Source organism: Lithobates pipiens, unplaced genomic scaffold (genome assembly GCF_037356315.1).
Source record: "Lithobates pipiens isolate NorthernLeopardFrog02 unplaced genomic scaffold, aLitPip1_a1.2 Scaffold_23, whole genome shotgun sequence".
Lineage (NCBI taxonomy): Eukaryota > Metazoa > Chordata > Amphibia > Anura > Ranidae > Lithobates > Lithobates pipiens.
Genome location: NW_027507785.1, coordinates 280554136 through 280579023, shown reverse-complemented (window position 1 = coordinate 280579023; position 24888 = coordinate 280554136). Strand labels below are relative to the sequence as shown.

General features: G+C 43.6%; 1 protein-coding gene across 2 annotated transcripts; it reads left to right on the top strand.

Moving 5' to 3' along the window:
* Nucleotides 1-3979: 3979 nt before the first annotated feature.
* On the top strand, nucleotides 3980-23077 carry BTF3L4 (basic transcription factor 3 like 4). Of its 2 annotated transcripts, XM_077453334.1 has the most exons (6): nucleotides 3980-4090; nucleotides 12771-12831; nucleotides 14210-14323; nucleotides 14574-14775; nucleotides 20079-20138; nucleotides 22677-22858. In XM_077453334.1, exons 2-6 carry the CDS (start codon nucleotides 12778-12780, stop codon nucleotides 22721-22723), a joined length of 477 nt encoding a protein of 158 aa, XP_077309460.1. In that variant the 5' UTR covers nucleotides 3980-4090; nucleotides 12771-12777; the 3' UTR covers nucleotides 22724-22858. The 2 variants fall into 2 exon arrangements, with proteins under 2 accessions (XP_077309460.1, XP_077309461.1); XM_077453335.1 differs by lacking the exon at nucleotides 3980-4090 and having other exon boundaries at nucleotides 22677-23077.
* The last annotated feature ends 1811 nt before the right edge of the window (nucleotides 23078-24888 follow it).

Below are 24888 nucleotides of genomic sequence, written 5' to 3'. Positions count from 1 at the left end.
TCTTAATCCTCTTTTATTTTATTGTATTGTAACTGTATTGTCTCCTTTTATATTGTAAAGCACTTTGTAAATTGTTGGCGCTATATAAATCCTAAATAATAATAATAATACTATCAGGTTAAAGCTCGTAGGAGGGGTTTTCATTCTCCCAGAATTGTCCTATGAGGATGCAGGACCTCTGACCTTCTGGCTGGACAGTGATGATTGGCTCTGTGCTGATCACATGCACTCGCCCAAGAAAAAAAACCTTTCTAGCAATACACATCAACTAAGCAAGGGCAGAGTGCCCCCAAGGCTCTGTTTTATTGGGGATGGTTTGGGGACAGTGGTTCTCCCACTGTCCCCAACCCATCTCCTGATAGAACAGTGCTTTGGGGGCACTCTGCACATGCTTAGTTTTGTGTGTATTTCTAGAAAGTTTTTTTTTTTCTGGAGAGGATGAGAAAAGACAGGATCAAACAGCCTTTTTACACAATGCAGAGGATTAACCATTTAGGATCCACAGTGAGTATAACAAGCGTGATTTGCTGCATATACAGACTGATTTTACTGTTGTGGTTTTAGTAACACTCTAAAGTTCATGTGCGTGTAGGCAGGTGTCCCAATAATTTTGGCAATATAGAGTACCGTATTTTTCGGACTATAAGGCGCACGTAAAAGCCTAAATTTTCTCACAAAATCGACCGTGCGCCTTATAGTCCGGTGCGCCTTATATATGACCTGTTGACATGATGGCAAGCGCCGAATTCGTTTTCTTCACTTGGGCTTTAACAGTATCTGTCAGATGGGCGCGCATGGAGTCACAGATCAATAGGGATGGAGATTCGTGGAAAAAGCCACCCGGTCTCTTACCGTAAACTGACGTACCGTAAACCTCTCAGGTTGTTCTACTGCGTGACTGATAGCGATGAGTTTGAAATCCGCTTCGTAAGCATGTCTCTTAACAGGAGCCATTTTTGGGGCAGCGGGTATACCGTAGAAAATGAACGAATGAATGCGCACACCTCCTGACTAAGATGGCCGTAATGCTCACGAAGCTGCACTGCTTGGATTGGGCATTACGGCCATCTTAGTCAGGAGGTGTGCGCATTCATTCGTTCATTTTCTACGGTATACCCGCTGCCCCAAAAATGGCTCCTGTTAAGAGACATGCTTACGAAGCGGATTTCAAACTGAAGGCTATCAGTCATGCAGTAGAGCATGGAAATAGAGTAGCTGCGAGAGAATTCAACATTAATGAATCAATGGTACGAAAGTGGAGGAAGCAAGAAGATGCCCTGCGCCAGGTAAAGAAGACCAAACTGAGTTTCCGAGGAAACAAAGCAAGATGGCCACGGTTGGAGGACAAAATTGAACAGTGGGTTATTGAACAGAGAACCGCAGGTAGAAGCGTCTCTACTGTCTCTATTCGACTCAAAGCAACAGCGATCGCACGCGACATGGAGATCAACGACTTTCGAGGAGGTCCCTCTTGGTGCTTCCGTTTCATGAAAAGGCGGAATCTCTCTATCCGCACAAGAACCACTATGTCACAGCAACTGCCAAAGGATTACGAAGAAAAGCTGGCCATTTTCCATACCTACTGCAAGAACAAGATCAATGAACAGAAAATCCGACCAGAGCACATCACCAACATGGACGAGGTCCCCCTTACCTTTGATATCCCTGTAAACCGTACTGTCGAGAGAACAGGGACCAGTACGGTATCTATACGCACTACAGGAAACGAAAAGTCATCCTTCACTGTAGTTCTCGGTTGCCAGGCTAATGGCCAGAAACTACCACCCATGGTAATTTTCAAGAGGAAGACTCTGCCAAAAGAAAAGTTTCCGGTTGGCATCATCATCAAGGCTAACCCGAAGGGCTGGATGGACGAGGAGAAGATGAGTGAGTGGCTGAGAGAGGTTTACGTCAAGAGACCGGGTGGCTTTTTCCACGAATCTCCATCCCTATTGGTCTGTGACTCCATGCGCGCCCATCTGACAGATACTGTCAAAGCCCAAGTGAAGAAAACTAATTCGGTGCTTGCCATCATTCCGGGTGGATTAACCAAAGAACTGCAGCCACTAGATATAGGTGTCAACAGGTCGTTTAAAGTTAAACTGCGAGCTGCGTGGGAGCATTGGATGACAGAAGGCGAACACACATTCACCAACACAGGGAGGCAACGCCGGGCGAGTTACGCCACTATCTGCCAGTGGATCGTGGATGCCTGGGCGAAGGTATCAGTCACCAGTGTAATCCGAGCTTTCAAGAAGTCCGGAATTATCACTGAACAGCTAAGTACCGGTACCGATGACAGCAACGAGCCTGACTCGGATACTGATGAGAATGATGAGAGGGATACGGGCGTGCTTGATGCCGAAATCGCCCAATTGTTAAACTCAGACACTGAAGATGAAGAATTTGATGGATTTGCGGGAGAAGAATAAAGTGAAAAAGTGAGTGTCTGGTTTTGTACGGTATTCACCGGTAACTGAACAGTGTTAAGAGTTATTGAAGAATAAAGTGAAAAAGTGAGTGTCTGGTTTTGTATTTAATTGAACAGTGTTAAGAGTTATTGTTATAGACCATTTTATGGTTATTGCTAAAGAGTTGAATAAAATTTGACTTACAGTACCGCATCCGAGTTGTGTTTCATTAAATGCGCCTTATAATCCAGTGCGCCTTATAGTCCGATGCGCCTTATATATGGAAATATCCATTATATTAGCCGGTCGTTGCTAGTGCGCCTTATAATCCGGTGCGCCTTATCGTCCGAAAAATACGGTATGTGAACTTTAGGATTAATTTCTCCTCAATTCCTATAACTACAGAGGTGAATGAGGGCTTGTTGGTTCACATCACAACATGATTACATGTCTGTTGGCCAGTGGCGCACGGGCACTGCCCCCCCATCCATGCATCCAGCCCTCTGATTTACACGGACGCATGGATTCCATTTTAAGCACGTGATTAGAGGCTCTAATATGCTTCAAAGAAGGGTGGGCTTCGGAGACAGTACTCAGTTGTGTGACATAATGAATATTCACTATTGTTACACCGATCCTCCGTTTCCTGATTGGCTGAAAGGAGATGCTACAGTGATGCCGAGGAGACGTACAGCGAGGACAGTGCCATGATGCCTGCCATGGAGGAGACATGGGAAGCCAGCCACCCATCGCCCGGAGGGAAGTGCTGCCCGGTGTAAGTGTTGCGGGTGACCGACCACCTGGGGGAGGGGAGGTGATGTCTGTGCACTGTTTGCTCCCCCCCCCCCCCTCCACACACACACACACACAAAATATACCACAGGCCACCACTGCTGTTGATATAATCTGATGACAGGCTTTTTTCATATTTTTCATGTTGCACCTTTTTTTGGTGCTGTTTTTTCTGTTCTAAGGGTCACATTACTTTTATACAATGTGCTGCAATGTGATAAATGGCCGTCTGCCGCCTTTATTTTTAGAGCACGCCAATGCAGCATGTTGGTGCGCTGGCACAATAGAAAACGGGGCTTTCTGCCTTATTGCTACCTGTACCCCGGTTAAGGAGATTCACTCTCTCTATTTCTACTGTTTACTATATCCTTAGAGTAACAGAAAATCCCACATTTTGGGTTGTCACCAGAACAGGAACAGAGGGGTAGTCTTCCAATGGGGACATTAGTTCTGGTGACAGTCAGATTTTGGAGGGACTTCCTCTCACTTCCTGTTTTAAGTATGGGGCAGGAAGTGAAGGAAAATCTCCCCTATGGGACAGAGATGGGGAGGGGGAAGCCTGACAGGGGTTATAACCCTCCCTTATTCTATCCATAGTAATAAAAAATATATATTTATTTTTAATTCTGTGTGAATGTAATGCTCCAGGACAGAGGAGTGTGTATGGGCCCTCGGTGTTCTGCTTGTTCAGAATGATGTGAATACTTTATTGCTATATTTATTGTGGACATAGATTCACATTATAGGAGCTCTTCCCTCACTGCTCTCCAAGGCAGAACCATACGCCTGTTGTCAGGCTCCGCCCTATACGTGCGTCACGACGTGACGTTCCGCCCTTCTGCCATTCTCGCCATCTTGATTACCTCGTGTTGAAGCGGAGCTGCTCGGTGAGGATTTGTGTTGTGTCCGGTGTTAGGGGGATGGGTGGCGGTGTACGGTGATGTGTCCGGTGTACAGGGGGAGATGGGTGACGGTGTCCGGTGTAGGGAGGGCGCTCGGTGTCCGCAGAGGCCTCGCTGTGTGGTGTCTGGGGACCGCGGGGCTCTCTGGGTAATCATTGGCAGGCCTCGCTCTGTCTGCTCTCCTGTACTCCCCCATCAGCCGGTCCTATCCCGGACTAGACACCGGGGCCTGATCTCCGGGACAGGGAGGCGACCGGGCGGTGTAGCGCAGTTTATACATCCCTCTTCTGTATGTGAGAGCCGGGAGTGTTCTCCCCGGAGATCAGCGTGGAGGGGGAGGGGAGGTGTGCGCTCTTCATCACTGGAGTCCATGGTGGGGGTGAAGGGACTGCAGGCCTCCATATCCCGGGGGGTGTGTACGGATCCACGGGACAGAGGCTACCATACGAAGCCATGGTCTGGGGTGGTGGGAGTATAGGGATCTACAGGGGGGGTGGGAGTGTAGGGATCCTTTATAGCGTATGTGTGTGTGTGTGTATATATATATATATATATATATATATATATATATATATAGTGTGTGTGTTTTGGAGGGTGGTAATGTAGGGATCTGATGGGAGTTTAGGGATCCATATTCTGGGGGGTGGTAGTGTAAGGATCTAGGGGTGGAGTGTAGGGATCTCAGGGGTGGGAGGTTGGAATATAGGGATCCAGGATCTAAGGGGGGAGTAGTATGGCTCTAGGGGGTGATGGAGATGTAAGGATCTGGGGGGATGGGAGTGTAGGGATCATATATCGGGGGGGGGGGGTGGTAAGGGATCCATGGTCTTGGGGGGATGGGAGTGTAGGGATCCATGGTCTTGGGGGGGATGGGAGTGTAGGGATCCATGGTCTTGGGGGGGATGGGAGTGTAGGGATCCATGGTCTTGGGGGGGATGGGAGTGTAGGGATCCATGGTCTTGGGGGGGATGGGAGTGTAGGGATCCATGGTCTTGGGGGGGATGGGAGTGTAGGGATCCATGGTCTTGGGGGGGATGGGAGTGTAGGGATCCATGGTCTTGGGGGGGATGGGAGTGTAGGGATCCATGGTCTTGGGGGGGATGGGAGTGTAGGGATCCATGGTCTTGGGGGGGATGGGAGTGTAGGGATCCATGGTCTTGGGGGGGATGGGAGTGTAGGGATCCATGGTCTGGGGGGGATGGGAGTGTAGGGATCCATGGTCTGGGGGGATGGGAGTGTGTATGGATCTATGGGTGTGAGGTTGGACTATAGAGGGGGGGCTGGGTAGTGTATGGATCTAGGGGGTGATGGAGATGTAAGGATCCAGGATGGGGGGGGGGGTGTTGGGGTCTTATTTCTGGGGGTGGGTCGTAATGTAGGGATCCTATATCTGGGGGGGGGGTCATAATGTAGGGATCCTATAACTGGTGGGATGGGAGTGTAGGGATCAGGGGGATTGGAGTGTAGGAATCCAAGGTCTGGGGGGATGGGAGTATAGGGATCCATATTCTGGGGTGGAAGTGTGTATGGATCTAGGGGGTGGAGGTTGGAATATAGGGATCCAGGATCTAAGGGGTGGGATGGGGGGGTAGTGTATGGATCTAGGGGGTGATAGAGATGCAGGGATCCTCAATAACTCAACTGGGTTATGTTTTGGTGTATCGATTCCTTTATTTCTCTTTACATTTTCTGTAAAGTGGCACACCAGACAAATGTCTAAATACCTCTATGATTTATTAGTGGATACAAAGCTGCATTTATTTGCCTTTTATATCTGCTTTCAGTGCACCTTTAGGCTCCATGCGCACTAGTGGCAGAAAAATGCTCATAGTGACTATTGTTGCACTACATACATGCATTCACAGCCGCTTAAAGCAGGTCTCCACCCAAAAGGGGATCGCTGCTTATTTGCCTCCCCCTCCCCCGGCCAAATTTGGCACCTTTTGGGGGGTGGGCAGCGGGTACCTGGTTTTGACGGGTACCCGCTCCCACTTCCGGCTGAGTTTGCACCCTTCCCCCGGCTGCTCGCCCATTCTGAGTGCAGTACATTTCATGCATGCGCAGTAGGGGACCGGCTGGGGAGCCGTAAGTCTTCAATGCCAGTTTTCTTTAGCGGATATGGCGGTGACAGTAGCCGATTGAAAAAAAAATGGCTTGGATGGGGACACTGCTGGATCCCTGGACAGGTAAGTGTCCTAATATAAAAAAAAAAAATTCGGAAGGGAAAGTTGCATCAAAGTAGTACTCAAGTCGCCTGTCAATGTTGCATGACTTCAGGTTACAGTAGTGTGAACCGAGCCTAAAACAGATCATTTTAGCATGTGGTCTGATGTGCACAAGCTCTAAAGCTGCATACACACCCAAGCAGAGCGGTTTTCTTTTTTTCCCAGAAGCATTTTTTAAGTGTTCACATGCATATTCATGCTTCCAGATTTTTTTGCTTTAGTCGGCTAAAAGGATGGGGGGAGGAGGCCAGTTCTTACCAGTTAAAATGCCTTAAAGCGGTGTTCTGCCCCATCATTGAGCTTCAAGCTAAACACTCATGTGAATTGTCATCGCAATGTGAAGTGACTTGGTGTTTGTGAGATTTCATTTGTCAAGCATTCAGGTCATTTACAATATTTGACTTTAGGGTCCTTTCACACGAGCGTTCCGTTTCTTTCATCACTTCCGTCACATTTTTTTCAAAGAAAGATGCGTTTATCAGGTTCTCATAATTTTTTTACAAAAGTTTTTTTTTTTTTTATTATTATTACCAACGCAAAACCGGATTCAAAATGGAATGTTTGTCCGTTTTTTTTATATCCTTTTCTTTCTTCTGTTTTTTTTTTTTTTTTTTTCAGAAGAAAAATAGGGCTTTGATCCGTTCCAAAAAACAGATGTGCATGTAAATTGATGGTTTCGTCCGCTTTTCTATAAAGATGCATTGATGTCCGTTTATCATTTATGAATAGATAGAAGAAAAACGGACTAACAGAGCACCCGTGGGAGAAAGGGCCTTGTGGTTTGCTTCTATATGCTTTGGTGCACACAACACAGATTGATACATATTTTCATAATGCTACACTTACTTTCAGTCCAGAGTTTGGAAAATTGGTCACATGGCCACAAATAGATACCTTTTCCTGTGAAGCGTTGTGAATAGTAAAAAGAAAAGTACAGGTTATTATGAGTACATTGAGGATTTATGTTTTCCAGCAGCCCTTTTATAATAGTACTGACCATTTGACCCTCCGATGGAAAATGCTGATGAGGTGCTTCTATTTTTATCTGCACTCCATGAAATACTACAATGGACGGAGTACTATAAAGAAGAGGGAACACTGAATTGGTTTGCTTCCAGCATTCTAGTATTGTGAAAAAGGGTATATAAAAGTCATCTGCATGTAATCCCCGGCCCATCCAGATTAACCAACTTCTGCAGTTCTATCACTTTTATATCTACTTCCTTGAGACATTTCACAGTTTTGTACTGCAAAAACAAAATGCTTTAGGGCCAGTTCACGCCCTAGAAACACAGTCCAGATGCTTTTCTGCATGCGCATTTGATGCAGTCCAGTGTATTTTTTTTTTTCCACTTAACCAAGGATGTGTGCATTCTGGTTCATTCCAGTGCGTGTTTGATGCGTTTTACAGCATTCCAGTGCAGGAAAAATGCAGCGCGTTTTACTTATTTTTTTTCTGTAACTGCACTGGTGAACTATTTGCCATTGAAAACCACATAACCTACTTTCAATGCATTTTTGGTGCAGAAAAAAAACGCACTGGCCTGCATGTGGTGTGAACTGGCCCTTGGCTAATAAGAGCAGATTTCTTAAAGGGGTTGCAAAGTCTCGTTTGTTCAAAAAAAAAAAAAAAAAGTTATACTTCCTCTGTGCAAGGGTTTTGCACAGAGTGTACTTGATCCTCCACTTCTGGGGTCTCCCAGTGGAGCTCCTGGCTCCTCCCCCCACATTGAGTGCCCCTACAGAGAAGCTCTTTCCTTGGGGGCAGTCATGCGGACATGCTGCTGGGGCCCATTGACACAGACAGCAAGACTCCACATCATTGGATTTGATTGACAGCAGTAGGAGCCAGTGGTTCCTGCTGCTATCAATCTATCCAGAGAGGACCCAAGTCACCGACTGGAGCTTGTGTGCTTGTCCCCGTTGCTGGAAAGGTCGGGCTCAGCTAAATAAATGGGGGGGGCTGCTGCGGCACAGGTTTTTCACCTTGATGCATAAAGATGAAAAAACTAGAGGGTTTACAATCCCTTTTAATAGTTTTTTGGTGCATTCTTCACATGTTCCCAGAGCCCTGTACAGCGGTGGCAATTTTGAGATGTGGCTGTGGGAGGAGGAACCCCCACCTGGTGTCATTGACAGAGGGTTGCCGGGGCATGTTAAAGCCTAAATATGGGTGTAACGTGAGATATGCTTCAAAAGTTGCACTTAGCTTTTAAATTTGTGCATGCTTCTTCTGGGTGAAAAATGCATGAAAGCCGACCATGTTCACTAGTAGAATTTCAATCGGTATTTTTCATTTGAAGAAAGTTAATTTGTTTTTGTAATGGGGTCAGATCAGCGTTTTTGTTTTAGGCCACGGTGACACAAATTTTGAAGGGGCAGGATGGAAATCTTTCTTGAATTGGTGAAATTCCAATGCCCTGTACACGCTATAGGATTTTCCGACAACAAATGTTGGATGTGAGCTTATCGGAAAGTCCTAGCGTGTGTATGCTCCATAAAACATTTGTCGGAAATTCCGAGCGTGTGTACACAATTCCGACGCACAAATGTCCACACGTGCTCGGAATCAAGCAGAAGAGCCGCACTGGCTATTGAAATTCATTTTTCTCAGCTCGTCATACATGTACGTCACCGCATTCTTGACATTCGGCATTTCCGTCAACATTTGTGTGACCGTGTGTATGCAAGACAAGTTTGAGCCAACATCCTTCGGGAAAAAAATCCACGGTTTTGTTGTCGGGAAAATCCTATCCTGTGTACGAGGCACATCAGTTTTGCACTTTTTTTTTTTTTTTTTTTTCTGGAAAGTCCATTCGTTACAAAATAGAATACTAAAAGCAAACTTTATTTATTTTTATTTTTTTTCCCTCTTAACCGCTTTAATACCGGGCACCCCCCTTCCTGCCCAGACCAATTTCCAGTTTTCACACTTTGACAATGGAACACTATACCCAAACTAATTTTTTTATAATCCCCCCCCCCCCCCCCCCCCCACAAATAGAGCAGCTTTTTGGTGGTATTTGATTACCACTGGGTTTTTTATTTTTTGCTAAAAAAAAAGTGAACTTTTGGGAATAACGTTTTTTTCCCTTCATTTTTGTTTTTAAAATTTTTGGAAAGTAGGCTTTCGCCTTCACTGTGGAGGCACTAATATGCAGCACTGATGGGTGGGTACTGATTGGCATCCCTGATGGACACTTGTGGGCACTGCGGACGGAGCTGCAATGATCAATGCGCTGATTATGAGCGCAGACACCCCCGGTCAGGAGAGTCTCTTATCGGCTCTCCTCGCACCCTGTCGGTGAAAATGGAGAAAAAATAAAAACCGAAAACTGTCACTTCCTGGTTATGCTGAGATTGGGTACAGGTGATCACATGGTAAAGAGCCTACGTCAGTGATGGTGAACCTTGGCACCCTAGATGTTTTGGAACTACATTTCCCATGATTGCTCATTAACTCTACAGTGTAGTTGAGCTTCATGGGAAATGTAGTTCCAAAACATCTGGGGTGCCAAGGTTCGCCGTCACTGGCCTACGTCGTAGGCTCTTTACGGTGATTAGAGATGTGGTGTGCCAGAGCGACACACCGCACTACCGATGGCTGCGAGTGGCTTATTCTGCTGGATGTCATATGACGTCCAGTCAGGATAATGAAACCCCTGCCTGGCCTTGATTCTGCTATAGGCCGGGCATGATGTGGTTATAGTACTTTCGAACAAAAAAACAACTTCTCCTGCGCTCTGGTGTCTTGGTCTTTGAAGTGTGATACCGAAAGTTTAAGATGGTAGTGTCAAAAAAAGGTCTTGCAGCCCTCCTTTTAGAACATTGGGTGTTCAAATACTGGAGAAAAACAAAACAAAAAAGGAAGGCGCACTGGATCCAATTCAATACAATTGGATCCATCACACCAAACATCAACACATCCAGATCAGTTGTCAGATGAATTGACAAATACCTCAACGAAAACTAACGCGTTTCGGGGGTGAACCCCTTTCTTCAGAGCCAAAATAAGCAATGGTTCCTTGCTGAAGGCTAGCTGTATATGTGTGTGTATATGTGTGTGTATATGTGTGTGTGTGTAATAAATAAATATATATATATATATATATATATATATATATATATATATATATTGTGTGGGGGTTTCTAAAAGCATGTGATCAGAAAGGTCATGGAGCTCCACCCACTCCTGGTGGCACCTTGGGCTGTAGTACCGATGCCCACCAGCCCCAATTTCGAACAACATTCATTATGTCAGTGAATGTACTGATGAGTTATCGTGCACAAAAATCTATAACTGTACAGTCAACATAAAGCAGAACTAATGTTAAAAAAAAAAAAATTGCAAACCATCAGGGTCTATTGCAGGAGAGACATACAATGCCTCTTCTACAATAAAGTGACATCATCCCACGCTGGCCAATTAACACAGTCAAAGACTGACACCAGGGAGAAGATGCAGGAGTCGGACCGTCAGAACTAAGGTATGTATTTTAACCTTTAGTACAGTTTTTTTTATTTTTTTAGAGGGAAACCACAAGGCCAGCTCTGTTATCTTCTAGGCCAGTCCTCTTTCTGAACCAGGAACACTCATGAGGTTGCTAGAAGTTCCTTGAGTAATCACTACCTCTTAGATAAGTAACCACTGTCACCAATCTTTTCAGCTGTTGGTACTGACAAAATTCTTCCCCCTTCTTGACCATTGTGCCAATGTTCTGTAAGTTGTAGATAAAAGTAGTTATTGGCAAAATGCAGGCGTCTGTACTTGGTGTTTCTAAAGGTTATACTTTTTTTCTTAAAATGTTATACTTGCCTGCTTTGTGCAAAGTGGTTGCTTACCTCCAGTTTCTTACCAGCTTTGTGCAGAGTGGTTGCTTTCCTCCAGTTTGGTGGTTTCTTACCAGCGCTGTCCATTCAGCAAGCCTGGTCACAAGGGGGGCTAAGGTGTGTGCGTGCCCCTGAGGCAGACTGCGTACTTCCATGGATGCACACAACGTCTGTAAGCCATGTTCCCCCTCCTCCCTTGCAGGAGTTTGGCTGACAGCAGCAGGAGCCTATGGTTCTTAATGTTTCCTGTGAAAGCAGCAAGAAAAGAGATCAGTGTTGCAGCCAGGACAGTGGCTAGAGGTGTCAGGTCAACCCATAATCAAAAACGCATGGAAAGTATGTTACATGGGATCCAGTAGCATAGTTTACATCAGTGTAGTCAGTTCCAGTGCATTTCAGTTCCAGAAGAAAAAGTAGAACGTGCTGTTTTTCTTTTTTTTGTTTTTTTTTCCCCCTGCATGGAACTATGCTGGAAAACATCAAAAACGCCAAAAATGCACCAGACCCCAGTATAGTGACCGGAAAAGGAAGAAAAATTTATCAACTCTTCCCATAATCCTCTTCTGGTCACATGCACATCTGGACAAGATGGAACACGTAAGACTATCTGGACACTTATAGGCTCTATCAACTGCGGATGTACCCGATAACGCCTTCTATTGCAGGCAGTCTTAGCAGTGCAATGGCCATAACAATGAATAAGCCTACCGGCACAGACATGTTTTCTACACAGCAGTATTCTGTTAGGTTTATTAATCATAAATCCATCTAATTGACCTGCAGAACAACAAGGTTTATGAAAAGCTGTGTAGAATTTTAGGCTTGGTTATGGATTTTAAGACCCCTTTCACACGGGCAGTGGTTTTCAGGCGTTACAGCGCTAAAAATAGCACCTGAAAAGAGCTGCTCCATGCAGCATCGGTGCGCTGGCAGGGTGTCGCAAAAGTTCCTGCCAGCAGCTTCTTTGGAGCGGTGAACTCGCCACTTCACCACCACTGCTCCCCATTGAAATCAATGGGGCAGCGCTGCGATACCACCGGCAAAATGCCGCTCAGGTGCCGTTTTGCCGGTGGATTTAACCCCTTTTCAGCCGCTAGCGTGGGGTTAAAACTGCCCTGCTAGCGGCCAAATAGCGCCACTAAAACGACTGTAAAGTGGCCTTAAAAATAGCTTTACCGCCGATGCCCCCCGCGGCTCGGTGTGAACGGGCTCTAATGGATTAGTTCACACTTGGTAACATGTTACTTAGTTTTTGTGCATTGGGAAGGACCCAACTGGGGCAATGAATAGGAAATTACAAGTAAATAGGACAAAAAAATGTTTTGTGGACTTCCTCTGGTTTGAACAATGCTTAGCATGGATTTTTCCCTTTTAAAGGATTGAATTTTGATGTGCTGAAAAATGTAGTAGGGAGTCTATTGAAAGCTAAACCTTTATTTTATTCACATTTTGTACTCTGTGAAGCTTATTGCATCCATGGGATGCAATATTATATCCAGCAATATTACATCCATTCAGAACCTGGTTTACTTGCCTGTTAACTTTGCTTTATTTTCCACAGTCTGTTTCATGAGAAATATTAACTTTTTTTATTTTATTTTTTGTTTTAGGTCCATTATGAATCAGGAAAAACTAGCAAAACTTCAGGCTCAGGTCCGGATAGGTGGCAAGGTTAGTACTTGTTCTGATCATGTGCTTGACCCTGTAAATTCTTTGGTTTGTTCATTAGACTTTGAAAGACCAACTTGCACTAAAAAATATTTTCTTTGTATTGTTAGGAAGTATTTACATTTTTTTTTTTTTTTTTGCTGTCTTTGTTTTGGAGAGATTTTTTCCCACTTCCTGTCTTGGTTACACGATCTCTCACACACAATGTTGCTGGTACAGGATGCATGAATTATTCCTTTTACATATAGACAGAGGCATTCCAACTGGATTTTAATTGTATACCCCATTCACATTTATGTGACTTGGCACATCAAAGTCATAAGTTATACCCCATGTTTTCCAACGATAACTATTCATGTATGTGCGACTTCAAAGTAGTTCATGCACTACTTTAGTCCAACTTTCATGCAGCTTCAATGTCAATCCTCAAATGTTGCATGAAACTTGTACCTGAAGGTTTTACATGCAACAGTGGGTCCGACTTTGCAGAGGGACAAGAACTCACATCTAAGCCACATCCATCCTAAATTGCATCACAGTTGCACTCCAAAGCCAAGCAAATGGGAATAGAGCCAATATGACAAAGCATTCACTAATATTGTGAGAAGAGGGTGATAGACACACGCAAGATCCCGAAAATATAGCAGGTTTTCTATTCAAATAGGAACTTATTATAGAGACTTAAAGCCTATCAGCACTGTATGAACTGTGTGTAGCATCAGTATACACCGCTGTGTTACAGCAGCAGGATGGGAACTTCCTGTCCTTATCCCGCAACAAAATAGAGTTGAGCGCTGCCCGGCCGTTCATACGAAGCTTTGTACTTTCTGAATTAATACAAAGCTTTCTCTTAATTGGCTAGATGATATGATCTCTGCCTCAGCCAATTAGAGGAAGCTTTTTATTCCTTTCAGAGATTGCAAAGCTTCCTGTGAATGGCTTAGCAGGAGGGGGAAGGGAAGTATACCGTGTGTGGGTAAGCCTACATACAGATCATTCAGTGCGGACAGCCTCTGCATTTGTTTGGACCAGCTGGTACTGTGGTTCCTTCTGCTGGACCCTATGTTGGTACAGCACACAATAGTGAGCTAGGGATCAGGAAGGAACCACATTGTGCTGCGGGGAATGCAGAGATCTAATACTCCCAAGTGTTGAACAGAGCAAAGATCCAATGAACAAGTAGTAGAGTTTCCCCTTTTACAGACCCTTTACATGTTGCAGCTTTTTTAACCCATACTTTTTGCCAGCCTTTTTAACACTGTATTAAAACTTAATGTTCCCTGTATATTATTATGGCGGGGGCAGCACCTGATATATATTTATGCTTCTGTACTTAGTTTTTGCATTTGTCACAATGTCTGCTTTTTTTTACTTATCTTAGGGCACAGCCCGCAGAAAGAAGAAGGTTGTACACAGAACAGCAACAGCAGATGACAAGAAACTTCAGAGTTCTCTCAAGAAACTGGCCGTAAATAATATTGCTGGAATTGAAGAGGTAATGCTGTTTGGGATCAAGTGAAAATCTGTTTCTGTTCTGCCCAATAAGCAAATATTTCACACTATTTCTATCCCAGGCAAAAAGTATTTTCCTCTGGTGTGGTGGCTAGTTTTCAATGGCGAATACATTTTTTTTTTAAATTAAAATGACACAAACATCTCAAAGACAACATATTCATAAAATTTTGCATGAACTAAGTTGGATTAAAGGGAAACTATAGGTGTATAACTTTTTTTTTTTTTTGCAGGTAAATATGATTAAAGATGATGGCACGGTTATCCATTTTAACAATCCCAAGGTCCAAGCATCCCTCTCCGCCAACACATTTGCAATTACCGGCCATGCGGAATCCAAGCAGATCACAGAAATGCTTCCAGGAATCCTAAGTCAGCTGGGTGCTGACAGCCTCACAAGTCTCCGTAAGCTAGCTGAACAGTTCCCTCGGCAGGGTAAGGGACCTTCTTTGTCATCAATTCAGTCATTTCTTTACTCGGCTGTGCTGGCATATCTTTTATAGTGTATAAAAATTTAAACCTTTTTGGATAGTTTTTAGATATAGTAGGGAAAAGTTGTTACAACCCATGTCAAGTATTTTTTTTATTTTTTTTTGCCTGTCTCAAGGAGAGAAGGATAATAAATCTCTCCAAAGTTAGGGAGATCTTTCCTAGCTGTAATTACTAGAGCAAATGTCCCATTGGAAGATTTCCCCACCAATCCTGTTGCGGTTGTAACAAATTAACCACTTGCTGAACGCCCTATAGCAAGTTTACTGCTACAGGGGTGCCAGCTGTGCACCGGATTGCGTATACACGTGTTTCCGGACTTCCGTCTGCAGGGGGCACGCTGCTTCTGCTGTGATTCACAGCAGAAGCCAATCTGTGGGTGTCGGGCACTCAGTGTCTTCCAACACTCGCCAATCGTCTGTAAAGTACACAGGGGATCTGCCGATGTAAACAATCCCTGCTCTGACAGTGGGGGATGGAATCTGTTCCGGCAAAATGCATAATAAACACAAACACTAGCTAGGCACACATTTAACCCCCTTGATCACCCTAGATGTTTAACTCCCTTGCAGCCGATTCGTACAGTGACCAGTGTCTCTGGTTCCCGAAAAGTGTCAGAATGTCCATGTAGGGCTGCAACTAACGATTATTTTCATAATCGATTAGTTGGCCGATTGTTTCGGTTAATAACCTTTAAAAAAAAAAAAAAAAAAAAAAAAAAAAAAAAGTGGGTCAAATTGATTTTCATTTTCAACCACAGTGATGGGAACATTTGGAAAGAATAGAAAACTTCTTGGTCAAAGGAATTTTCAGACAGTGTATGTGGTTTTCGTTCAGAAATTACATTCATTTTAAAAACTGAAATTTTAAAATTCTTTCAGCGAATGTACAAAGATTATTCGTCTGAATATTCTTATCTGAAAATTGATCCGTGTGACCAGCACAAGGCTCGGTGCACACCTATGCAGTTTGCTTTTGATCTGTTTCTGCAGTGCTTTTTGCTGTACGTTTTGATTTTTGCCCACGTGATTTTACTGCAGTTTGTATTTTTGTATTTTTTTTTGGGCAGATTAAACACAAATTGCTGCAAAAATGCATTACATGCTTTTCTGCAGCTTCTCCACTGAAGTATATTGAACCAATAAAGAACCATTTTGCGTTAAAAGTCCCTGACCCTTTCAGATGTGAACGTGTCCCATAGGAAACCATGTAAATGAATTGTAGTGCATTTCTGCAAAAAGCACCAAACAAACACATAGGTGTGAACCAGGCCTAAGACGTTTACTAACATAATGGGGTTAAAACTAAACGTGGCCCTTTATAGTAGAAAAAAGCAGATAATCACTACTGTAAGGGGTTAATTTTTTACTGTAGAACAGTGAGTAATATTTACAGTAGCAATTATTTGCTCTTTTTGTACTATAAAGGGCTCTATTTTATTTTTATTTTTTTCCAAATCCATTATGTTACTGGCCGATTAATCGATTACCGTATATACTCGAGTATAAGCCGAGATTTTCAGCCTCTTTTTTTGAGGCTGAAAGTGCCCCCCTCGGCTTATACTCGAGTCATCGCTGTCTGCCTGCTCGATCAGCGTGTCGAGCAGACAGACAGCGGCCATTCTATAATTCAAAAGCCGCGCCTCCGGCTCCGCCTTCGCCTGTGATAGGCGGAACACTGAATTTCCCAGCAGCCTGTGTTCCGCCTATCACGGACATCGTATCATCCTCGTACTACGGACGAGGATGATACGATGTACGTGATAGGCGGAACACAGGCTGCTGGGAAATTCAGTGTTCCGCCTATCACAGGCGAAGGCGGCGGCGCAGCTTTTGAATTTTACAATGGCCGCCGAGGCGCCGACGAAGAGGGCACGGGACGGAGGCAAGGCACGGCACGGGACGGAGGCAAGGCAAGGAGGCAAGGCACGGGACGGAGGCTCGGGACACAGGTAGGCTGGACACACACACACACACACACACACACACACACACACACACACACACACACACACACACACACACACACACACACACACACACACGGATGGAGACACACACACACAGGGATGGATGGATGGATGGAGACACACACACACACAGGGATGGATGGATGGACACACACACACAGGGATGGATGGATGGACACACACACACACAGGGATGGACGGACACACAGGGATGGACGGACACACACACAGGGATGGACAGGCATGTCTTACCCTCGGCTTATACACGAGTCAATAAGTTTGCCAGTTTTTTTGGGGGTAAATTGGGGGCCTCGGCTTATATTCGGGTCGGCCTATACTCGAGTATATACGGTAATTTCATAATCGATTAGTTGTTTCAGCCCTAGTCTGCTGTAATATCAGTCGCGCTATAAGTCATTAATCGCCACCATTAATAGTATAAAAAAATTCCATAGATTGTAGATGCTATAGCATTTGTGTAAAGCAATCAATATACTTTTATTGGGAAAAACGTGGCAGAATACATATAGGCCTAAATTTACGAAGAAATGCTGAATAAATATATAAATATGTATGTATGTATGTATGTATGTATGTATGTATGTATGTATGTATGTATGTATGTATGTATGTATATATATATATATATATACATTTTTTTTTTTTTTTTTGATTTGATGTCTTATAGCCAAAATAGTGTGTGTATGTGTGTGTGTATATATAATTGTCAGTCTTATGTTTATAGTAGTGATCCAATACCACACAAAGCTTTATTTGTGGGGGGAGGGAATGACACTTTGGTAGCGTTGCATGACTACATTTGTCAGTTAAAGTAACAGAGTGGTGTATTGCAAAAAATGGTCTGGTCATGAAGGGGGGGGGTAAATCTTCTGGTAGTTAAATTTGAAAAGTGGGTTACCAGGCCAGATAAAGCATTTGAATCCTGACACAGACCTCAATAAAACACTGGGGATCCACCTTTCCTTGCTCTATCCAAACAAAAAAAAGTGGATTTGTATACCCTTTTGAAGAAGTGAAAATCTTTTAAACAGAGCACGTAGCAGTTTAGACTTGATGAGATGTAAAATATAGTTTGTGTGCACCTGCCTATTTCCTGTGGAAAGCATCCTAATATTGCACTCGGACACATACAATATCTTTATCGTGCGCACTAAAATATTTGGCTTCATATTTCACTTTGTTTCGCAGCTTCAGTCGGGGTGGGGTGGGGGGGTTCAAAGTGACTAAAGGCTCGTTGTTTTTTTTTTTTTTTTTAACAAACTTGCCAATACTTACCTGCTCTTTGCAAGGGTTTTGCAAAGAGTGGCCCTGATCCTCCTTTTCTGGCATCGGCGCTCCTGGCTGCTCATTGGGTGCCCCCATGGAGAGTCGCATTCCATGGGGGCATTCATGCGGGCGCATTCCCGAGTCGTGCTGCTGCGTCCATTGACATAAACGGGACTCGGCCCTGGCTTCCATGGGACTGGATTTGATTAACGGCAGTGGGAGCCAATGGCTCCTGCTGCTATCAATCTATCCAGTAAAGACCCGAGACAGCGGCTGTAGCTGCTCTGCTCGTCCCCGATGCTGAACCGATTGGGTGCAGGTAAGAAAAAGGGGGAATATGGGGGCAGCTGTACCACAATGTTTTTTTTCGCCTTAAAGCGGGAGTTCCGACTTTTTTTTTTTTTTTTTTTTTTTTTTTGTCTGCAGCTGCTGACTTTTAAAGTATGGGCACTTACCCGTCCAGCGCGCCCGCGATGTCATCACCCGATGCTGATCTGTCGATTGGGTGCTGCTGCCGCCGCCATCTTAGGTGTGAGGATCAGGAAGTGAAGCCTTGTGGTTTCACTTCCCGGTTCCCTACTGCGCGTGCGAGAGTCGTGCTGCACAATAAGGATGGCCCCTGCTGTCTCTGGGATCCGTGTGTTTCCCAGCAGACAGCGGGGGCCCCGCAGGAAGTGGCGTAAATAGCAGCAGATTCTGTGGATATCTGCGCCTGGAAGTGGGTGCAGATACCTGTATTATACAGGTATCTGTACCCCTCTCTCCCCCCCCCCGAAAGGTGCCAATTGTGGCACCGGAAGGGGGTAGGGTTACAATGAGCGCATGTTCCACTTTAGGGTGGAACTCCGCTTTAATGCATAGAATGCATTAAGGTGGAAAAATCCTGAGACTTTACAACTCCTTTTTTTTTTTTTTTTTTAAAGTTTCACATTGCTTGCCATTTCAACTGTCTCCCAGCTTCTGAGTGTTAAAATGGAACTTCACTTTTCTAATCAACATTGACTATTATTAATCCTTATGCTGCTAGCATTAGTAAATAGGAAAGTATGTCATATCACTTAAATATTTGATGTCTCATATTTCAGAAGTCTTTAGGAGTGGAGTAAAAGAGTTTTCTCAGCCAAGCACATCCCGTGCCTACATGCTTGAGCTAGGGGCAGATGAATTGGGAACTAAATGCTACATAAGTCATCTGCTCTTAGTCGAGAAGGTCAGGGCCAGAAATGCTGGGGGGGGGGGGGGGGGTGTTTTTTAAAGAGATTTCTCAGCATAATAGAGCATGGTTGGATGAATGGGGGAGGTTGCAATGAATGAAATCGTGTTTTTGGTTTGTGATGCTCAGATGCAGTGAAGATCATATTTAGAGTTGGATAGTTCATATGTCAGGATCTCAGACTCAATGAGTTAAGACAAGTTTGCACAGCACTTTACAACATGAGAGCAGACAGAACAGTTTCAGTACAATTCAATACAGGAGGAATCGGAAGGCCCTGCTCATTAGAACTTACAATCTAAAAGCTAATTGAGAGGCAAATGTTTATATCTTTCATACCATAACAGTAAAAATGTAAACTGAGTGATTGGGCTCTTGTATAAGTGGAGTCTTGATTTAGTTCTCTTTAAAGCTTGGCATGGTCAATTTTTTTTTTTGTAAAAATGCTGCGGACAGAATCGGCCACCAGCTTATGTAGTCACTCATTGCGTTTGGATTTTCATATCTTTTTATACTGCAGGGAATGCAGCTCCTTTGCTATAGCCATAGGGGCCGCCTAAGGGATAATTTGGTGGCTTGCCTGTTGGTGGTTTAAAAATAGCCAACAGCTGCAATGTACACCCATGCTTGCCACTAAAACCATGTGTTACTATAAATGCATTCTTACTAGGTTGGGGACAGCTGCTTACAACCTACATGCTTTAAATTGGTCATTGCGTTTTATTTCAACTGTTCGCTACTAGGTGGAATTATAACAATCTTCCTCTGTTTATGTTTTAGTATTGGATAGTAAGGCACCTAAACCAGAGGACATAGAAGAGGAAGATGACGACGTCCCTGGTAAGTATTTTGTGACGCTGATCAACCCAAATATTCTATAATGGTGTTGCTCCTTCCCCTCTTTTCCTGTCTGTCTCCAATGTTTCCATTAACATTCCATTGTGGAATTCCAAGGAGATCTAGCAGGTGTGGCTTACCAGCAGCAGAATTTGTCCTAGACTTCTTGTGTACATCACAAGGGCTGCTGAAATAGTAAAGCTTTTATGTATGTGCACTGTATTAAATATTGCAATTCATATGCTTTAGAGGTAGAAATTCTGGGGGCTTACAAAGTTTTTTGCATTACCATTGGGGATTCCTGCCTTTCACGGGACTCTGTCGAACTACAGTGGGATCCTCCTACTTGCTTGGATTAATGAATGTTTAAAAAAAAAAAAAAAATTTTTTTTTTTTTTTTTTTTTTTTTTGTTACTCCTAGTTCAGCTACCTAAATTTTATAGCAGAAACCAGACTGAGCTGTACAGGGGATGGATAGATCTCTCTCTCTCTCTCTCTCTCCCTCTCCCTCTCCCTCTCCTCACATTTTTGTAAATATTTTATTACGGTATATCTTTTCATGTGGCAGCACTGAAGAAATGACACTTTGCTACAATGTAAAGTAGTGGGTGTACATTTGCTGTCCCCTTAAAATAACTCAACACACAGCCATTAATGTCTAAACTGCTGGCAAAAAAAGTTAGTACACCCCTAAGTGAAAATGCCCAATTAGCCATTTCCTCCTCCCGGTGTCATGTGACTCAATAGTGTTACAATGTCTCAGATGTAAATGGGGTGCAGGTGTTATTGCTGGTCACTGAAAGTTCAACATGGCAGCTCATGGCAAAGTACTCTCTGAGGATCTTAAAAAAAAAAAAATAAATAATGTTGCGCTACATAAAGATGGCCTAGGCTATAAGAAGATTGCCAAGACCCTGAAACTGAGCTGCAGCACAGTGGCCAAGACCATGCAGCGGTTTAACGGGACAGGTTCCACTCAGAACAGGCCTCGCCATAGTTGACCAAAGAAGTTGAGTGCACGTGCTCAGCATCATATCCAGAGGTTGTCTTTCGGAAATGGACATATGAGTGCTGCCAGCGTTGCTGCTGTGTTTTTGGGGGGGGGGTGGGGTCAGCCTGTCAGTGCTCAGACCATACACTGCATCAAATTGGTCCACATGGTTGTCGTCCCAGAAAGGAGCCTCTTCTAAAGTTGATGCACAAGAAAGCCTGCAAACAGTTTGCTGAAGACAAGCAGACTAAGGACATGGATTACTGGGACCATGTTTTGTGGTCTGCTGAGACCAAGATAAACTTATTGGGTTCAGATAGTGTCAAGTGTGTGTGTGGCGGCAACCAGGTAAGAAGTACAAAGACAAGTGTGTCTTGCCTACAGACAAGCATGGTGAGAGTGTCATGAGTGCTGCCGGCACTGGGGAGCTACAGTTCATTGAGGGAACCATGAATGCCAACATGCATTGTGACAAACAGAAGCAGAGCATGAGCCCCTCCCTTAGGATACTGGGCCGCCGGGCATTATTCCAACATAACGACCCCAAACACACCTCCAAGATGACCACTGCCTTGCTAAGGAAGCTGAGGGTCAAGGTGATTCACTGGCCAAGCATGTCGCTAAACCTAAACCCTATTGAGCATCTGTGGGACATCCTCGAATGGATGGTGGAGGAGCACAAGGTCTCTAACATCCTCCAGCTCTGTGATGTCATCATGGAGGAGTGGAAGAGGACTCCAGTGGCAACCTGTGAAGTTCTGGTGAACTCCATGCCCAGGAGGGTTGAGGCAGTGCTGGAAAATAATGGTAGCCACACACAATATTGACACTTTGGGCCCAATTTGGACATTTTCACTTAGGGTTGTACTTGCTTTGCTGTGTGAGTTATTTTGAGGGGACAGCAAATTTACACTTATACAAGCTGTACACTCACTAAAATGGTAGGAAAGTGTAATTTCTTCAGTGTTGTCACATGAAAAGATATAAACTATGTAAATAAAAAAAGTTAGGGTGTACTCACTTTTGTGAGATACAGTGTGTGTGTATTCAACTTTTTAAATAATATGAATGACCTATGAATTTACCATTGTCGGCACCATTTTGAAGCGGTGTTAAATCCTGCTTGCTGCATTTCTGGACCATATTTGGCAAACCGCACCAAAAACGCACCTTCCTATTGAAAACACAGCAAGAATGCATTAAAAATGCACCTGTGTTGCGTGAAAGGCATTTTTTTGAGACCTGTGAAAAACACGCTATACACATGGTATAATTTTGGGCATTTTTGGCAGTTATCTGAAATTCTTTAATTTTTTTTTTTTTTTTTTTTACGCCACAACGGTGAAAATCTTATTTTCAGCTGATAATTTTTGGCATAATTTTTAGCAGCATATATTTGGACTGCTCTTTGGCGTTATTTTATTTCAGAAAGCCGCATATTGCAGGTTACACCATTTGTAGTTTTTTATTTCATAGGTTCACGTTTAATTATTTACACGTTTTCAGGTTTATGGTGGCCGTTCTAATTTCTTCTAATTTTCTATTTCCAGATCTTGTAGAGAATTTTGATGAAGCATCGAAGAACGAAGCAAATTGAGAAACGTAAATCCTTGGAAGTTGACATGGACTTGATTTTAACAAAAAGCGAAAAAAATCAGCTGTGTGGTTCCAAAGTTTTACCATGGAACATCATGTGTTAATAGTTCCATAATATAAATATTTTGTATTTTAACAGTGCTACTGCAGCATTTTTCTTGCTGTTTATTTTGCGTTTTGCACTTCCCTCCCAGGACTTTTGGACAAAGTGGGGAAAAAAAGAAAAAAGTAATCGCAACGTTTTGTGTCCGCTCCACATAGCTGCTTGGTGAGCCAAAAGCTCTAGTAACACTTATATTGTTTCCCTATTCCTGTAGACCTAAAGGAAAACTTCTTAAAATAGTTTTTCCCTAAATCAATCTGTTTCCTTTTTTCAACATTTGAAATATCAAGTTCACTGAGCACCAGTTTTATTTCTTGGGTGGATTTCCATAGGTTAAATAACCCACAAACCTCTTGTGTATTTGAGTACTGTGGTTTCCACAAGTTCAATGTATCTGTATACCCAGCTCCATCCACTGTGACCCATTTTAAGTATTTTCCAAGGTGTAAACCATTTGATTGTAATAATGGTCCTGATGGGTGAGAGAGGAAATTTTAAAATTTGAGTTAAAAATTCAACTTCTGGCCCATAGACAGCCTTGACCACCAGAGCTTAGGATCTTCTGAAGGTGTTACTTCAGCCACAATCTGGTCTGGTAATCGATTTGGTAAACTTATTGCTGGTTATTGCTCTCTTGTCAATTACTTGCTTTTCCTCCTTTCTTACTTTTATTCTTCTCTCTATCCTACAGGCTTCTTGGCAACCCTGTTCCTTGCAGAGCATTATTCCCATTCCCCAGACTTTTGATTATATCTGCTTTGGCTACCCATAGGTATTCTGGACAGTCAGTTCTACTTACCCGGTCCACCTATGGCAGTGATGGTGAACCTTGGCACCCCAGATGTTTTGGAACTACATTTTCCATGATGCTAATGTACTCTGCAGTGTAGTTGAGCATCATGTGAAATGCAGTTCCAAAACATCTGGGGTACCAAGATACGCCATCACTGACCTATGGTTTCAAAGTGTGATCATTGGGGATAACAGAAAATACAATAGCATGTACAGGGGACGTTCTATTGTGAGAACATGATGGATAAGGAATTCAATAATGCATCCGTGCTTTTACTACTGTTATGGATTGTGACATAAAGGGCTATGCTTTTGTGGATAGTTTTCCGTAGCTTAATGAAACCTCAATTTTATTTGGCTGAATAATGTTTTGAAATAGTAATTTGAGATTTATCTTGCTTGTTTTGGAATAGTGCACCAGCTATTTGGCTTACCATGACTAAATGTCTACCCAGGAGGTTTAAAATTCCCAGATAGGTGAATGTCACAGTTGCAGGCTGCCACTGTAGAACAGTGGGTTGCAAATTAAACCTGCTACTAAGCATTCAAAAATATCCCATATAATGCTGATTCAATTACAGATGTATGTGTCTTATGATGATAGCCTTATAATCCAGTGATTTATGGCAGACAATTGTTCAGTGAACTAAATAATCGTTAACTCCTGTAGCAGTCACCCTGAGGTTCTGTGTAGACCGATCGTGCACACGCTATTAATTGAACTTTATCAGGTGCTCAATATAATTACAGGCAGTCCCCAAATTACAAACCTCCAGCTCACATGCGACTCGTGCTTAAGAACCTAGGAAGTGTGATGTCACGCTGGTCCTGAAAATTGCCGGGTGCTCATCTTGCTGCTCACCGCATACCCCGCCATCTACTGTCCAGTAGACCTGTCGGCAATCCCACATCACTGCATAGCCTATCTAAAGTTTAAAAAAAATTTGGGACCGGAGTTACTTAAATACCTGTTCCAACTTGCAGACAAATTCAACTTAAAGCGAAGTTCCAGCCATTTTTGTTAAGTCAGCATCTACAAAAAGTGTAGCTGCTGATTTTTATTAAATACTCGCCCACGCTGCAGCAGTGCAGCTGGCTGAAGCCATGCTTCTCTCCCCAGTATCACTAGTGTGGGCACCTGGCTGTTATAGCTTGCGGCTTCACAGCGGTGTGCGGACTGTGCAAGTCACGCTTCGTGTCCTGAACGGCCTGGCAATCTTCTGGGAACTGTGACGTGTCCCAGAAAATTGGAGGGAGGGGGAGAGGTGAAC

Coding starts and splice junctions, on each gene's coding strand:
- BTF3L4 (XM_077453335.1), top strand. CDS start 12,778: ATGAATCAGGAAAAACTAGCAAAACTTCAGGCTCAGGTCCGGATAGGT. Junction 12,832..14,209: donor AGGTCCGGATAGGTGGCAAG/GTTAGTACTTGT, acceptor TACTTATCTTAG/GGCACAGCCCGCAGAAAGAA. Junction 14,324..14,573: donor ATATTGCTGGAATTGAAGAG/GTAATGCTGTTT, acceptor TTTTTTTTGCAG/GTAAATATGATTAAAGATGA.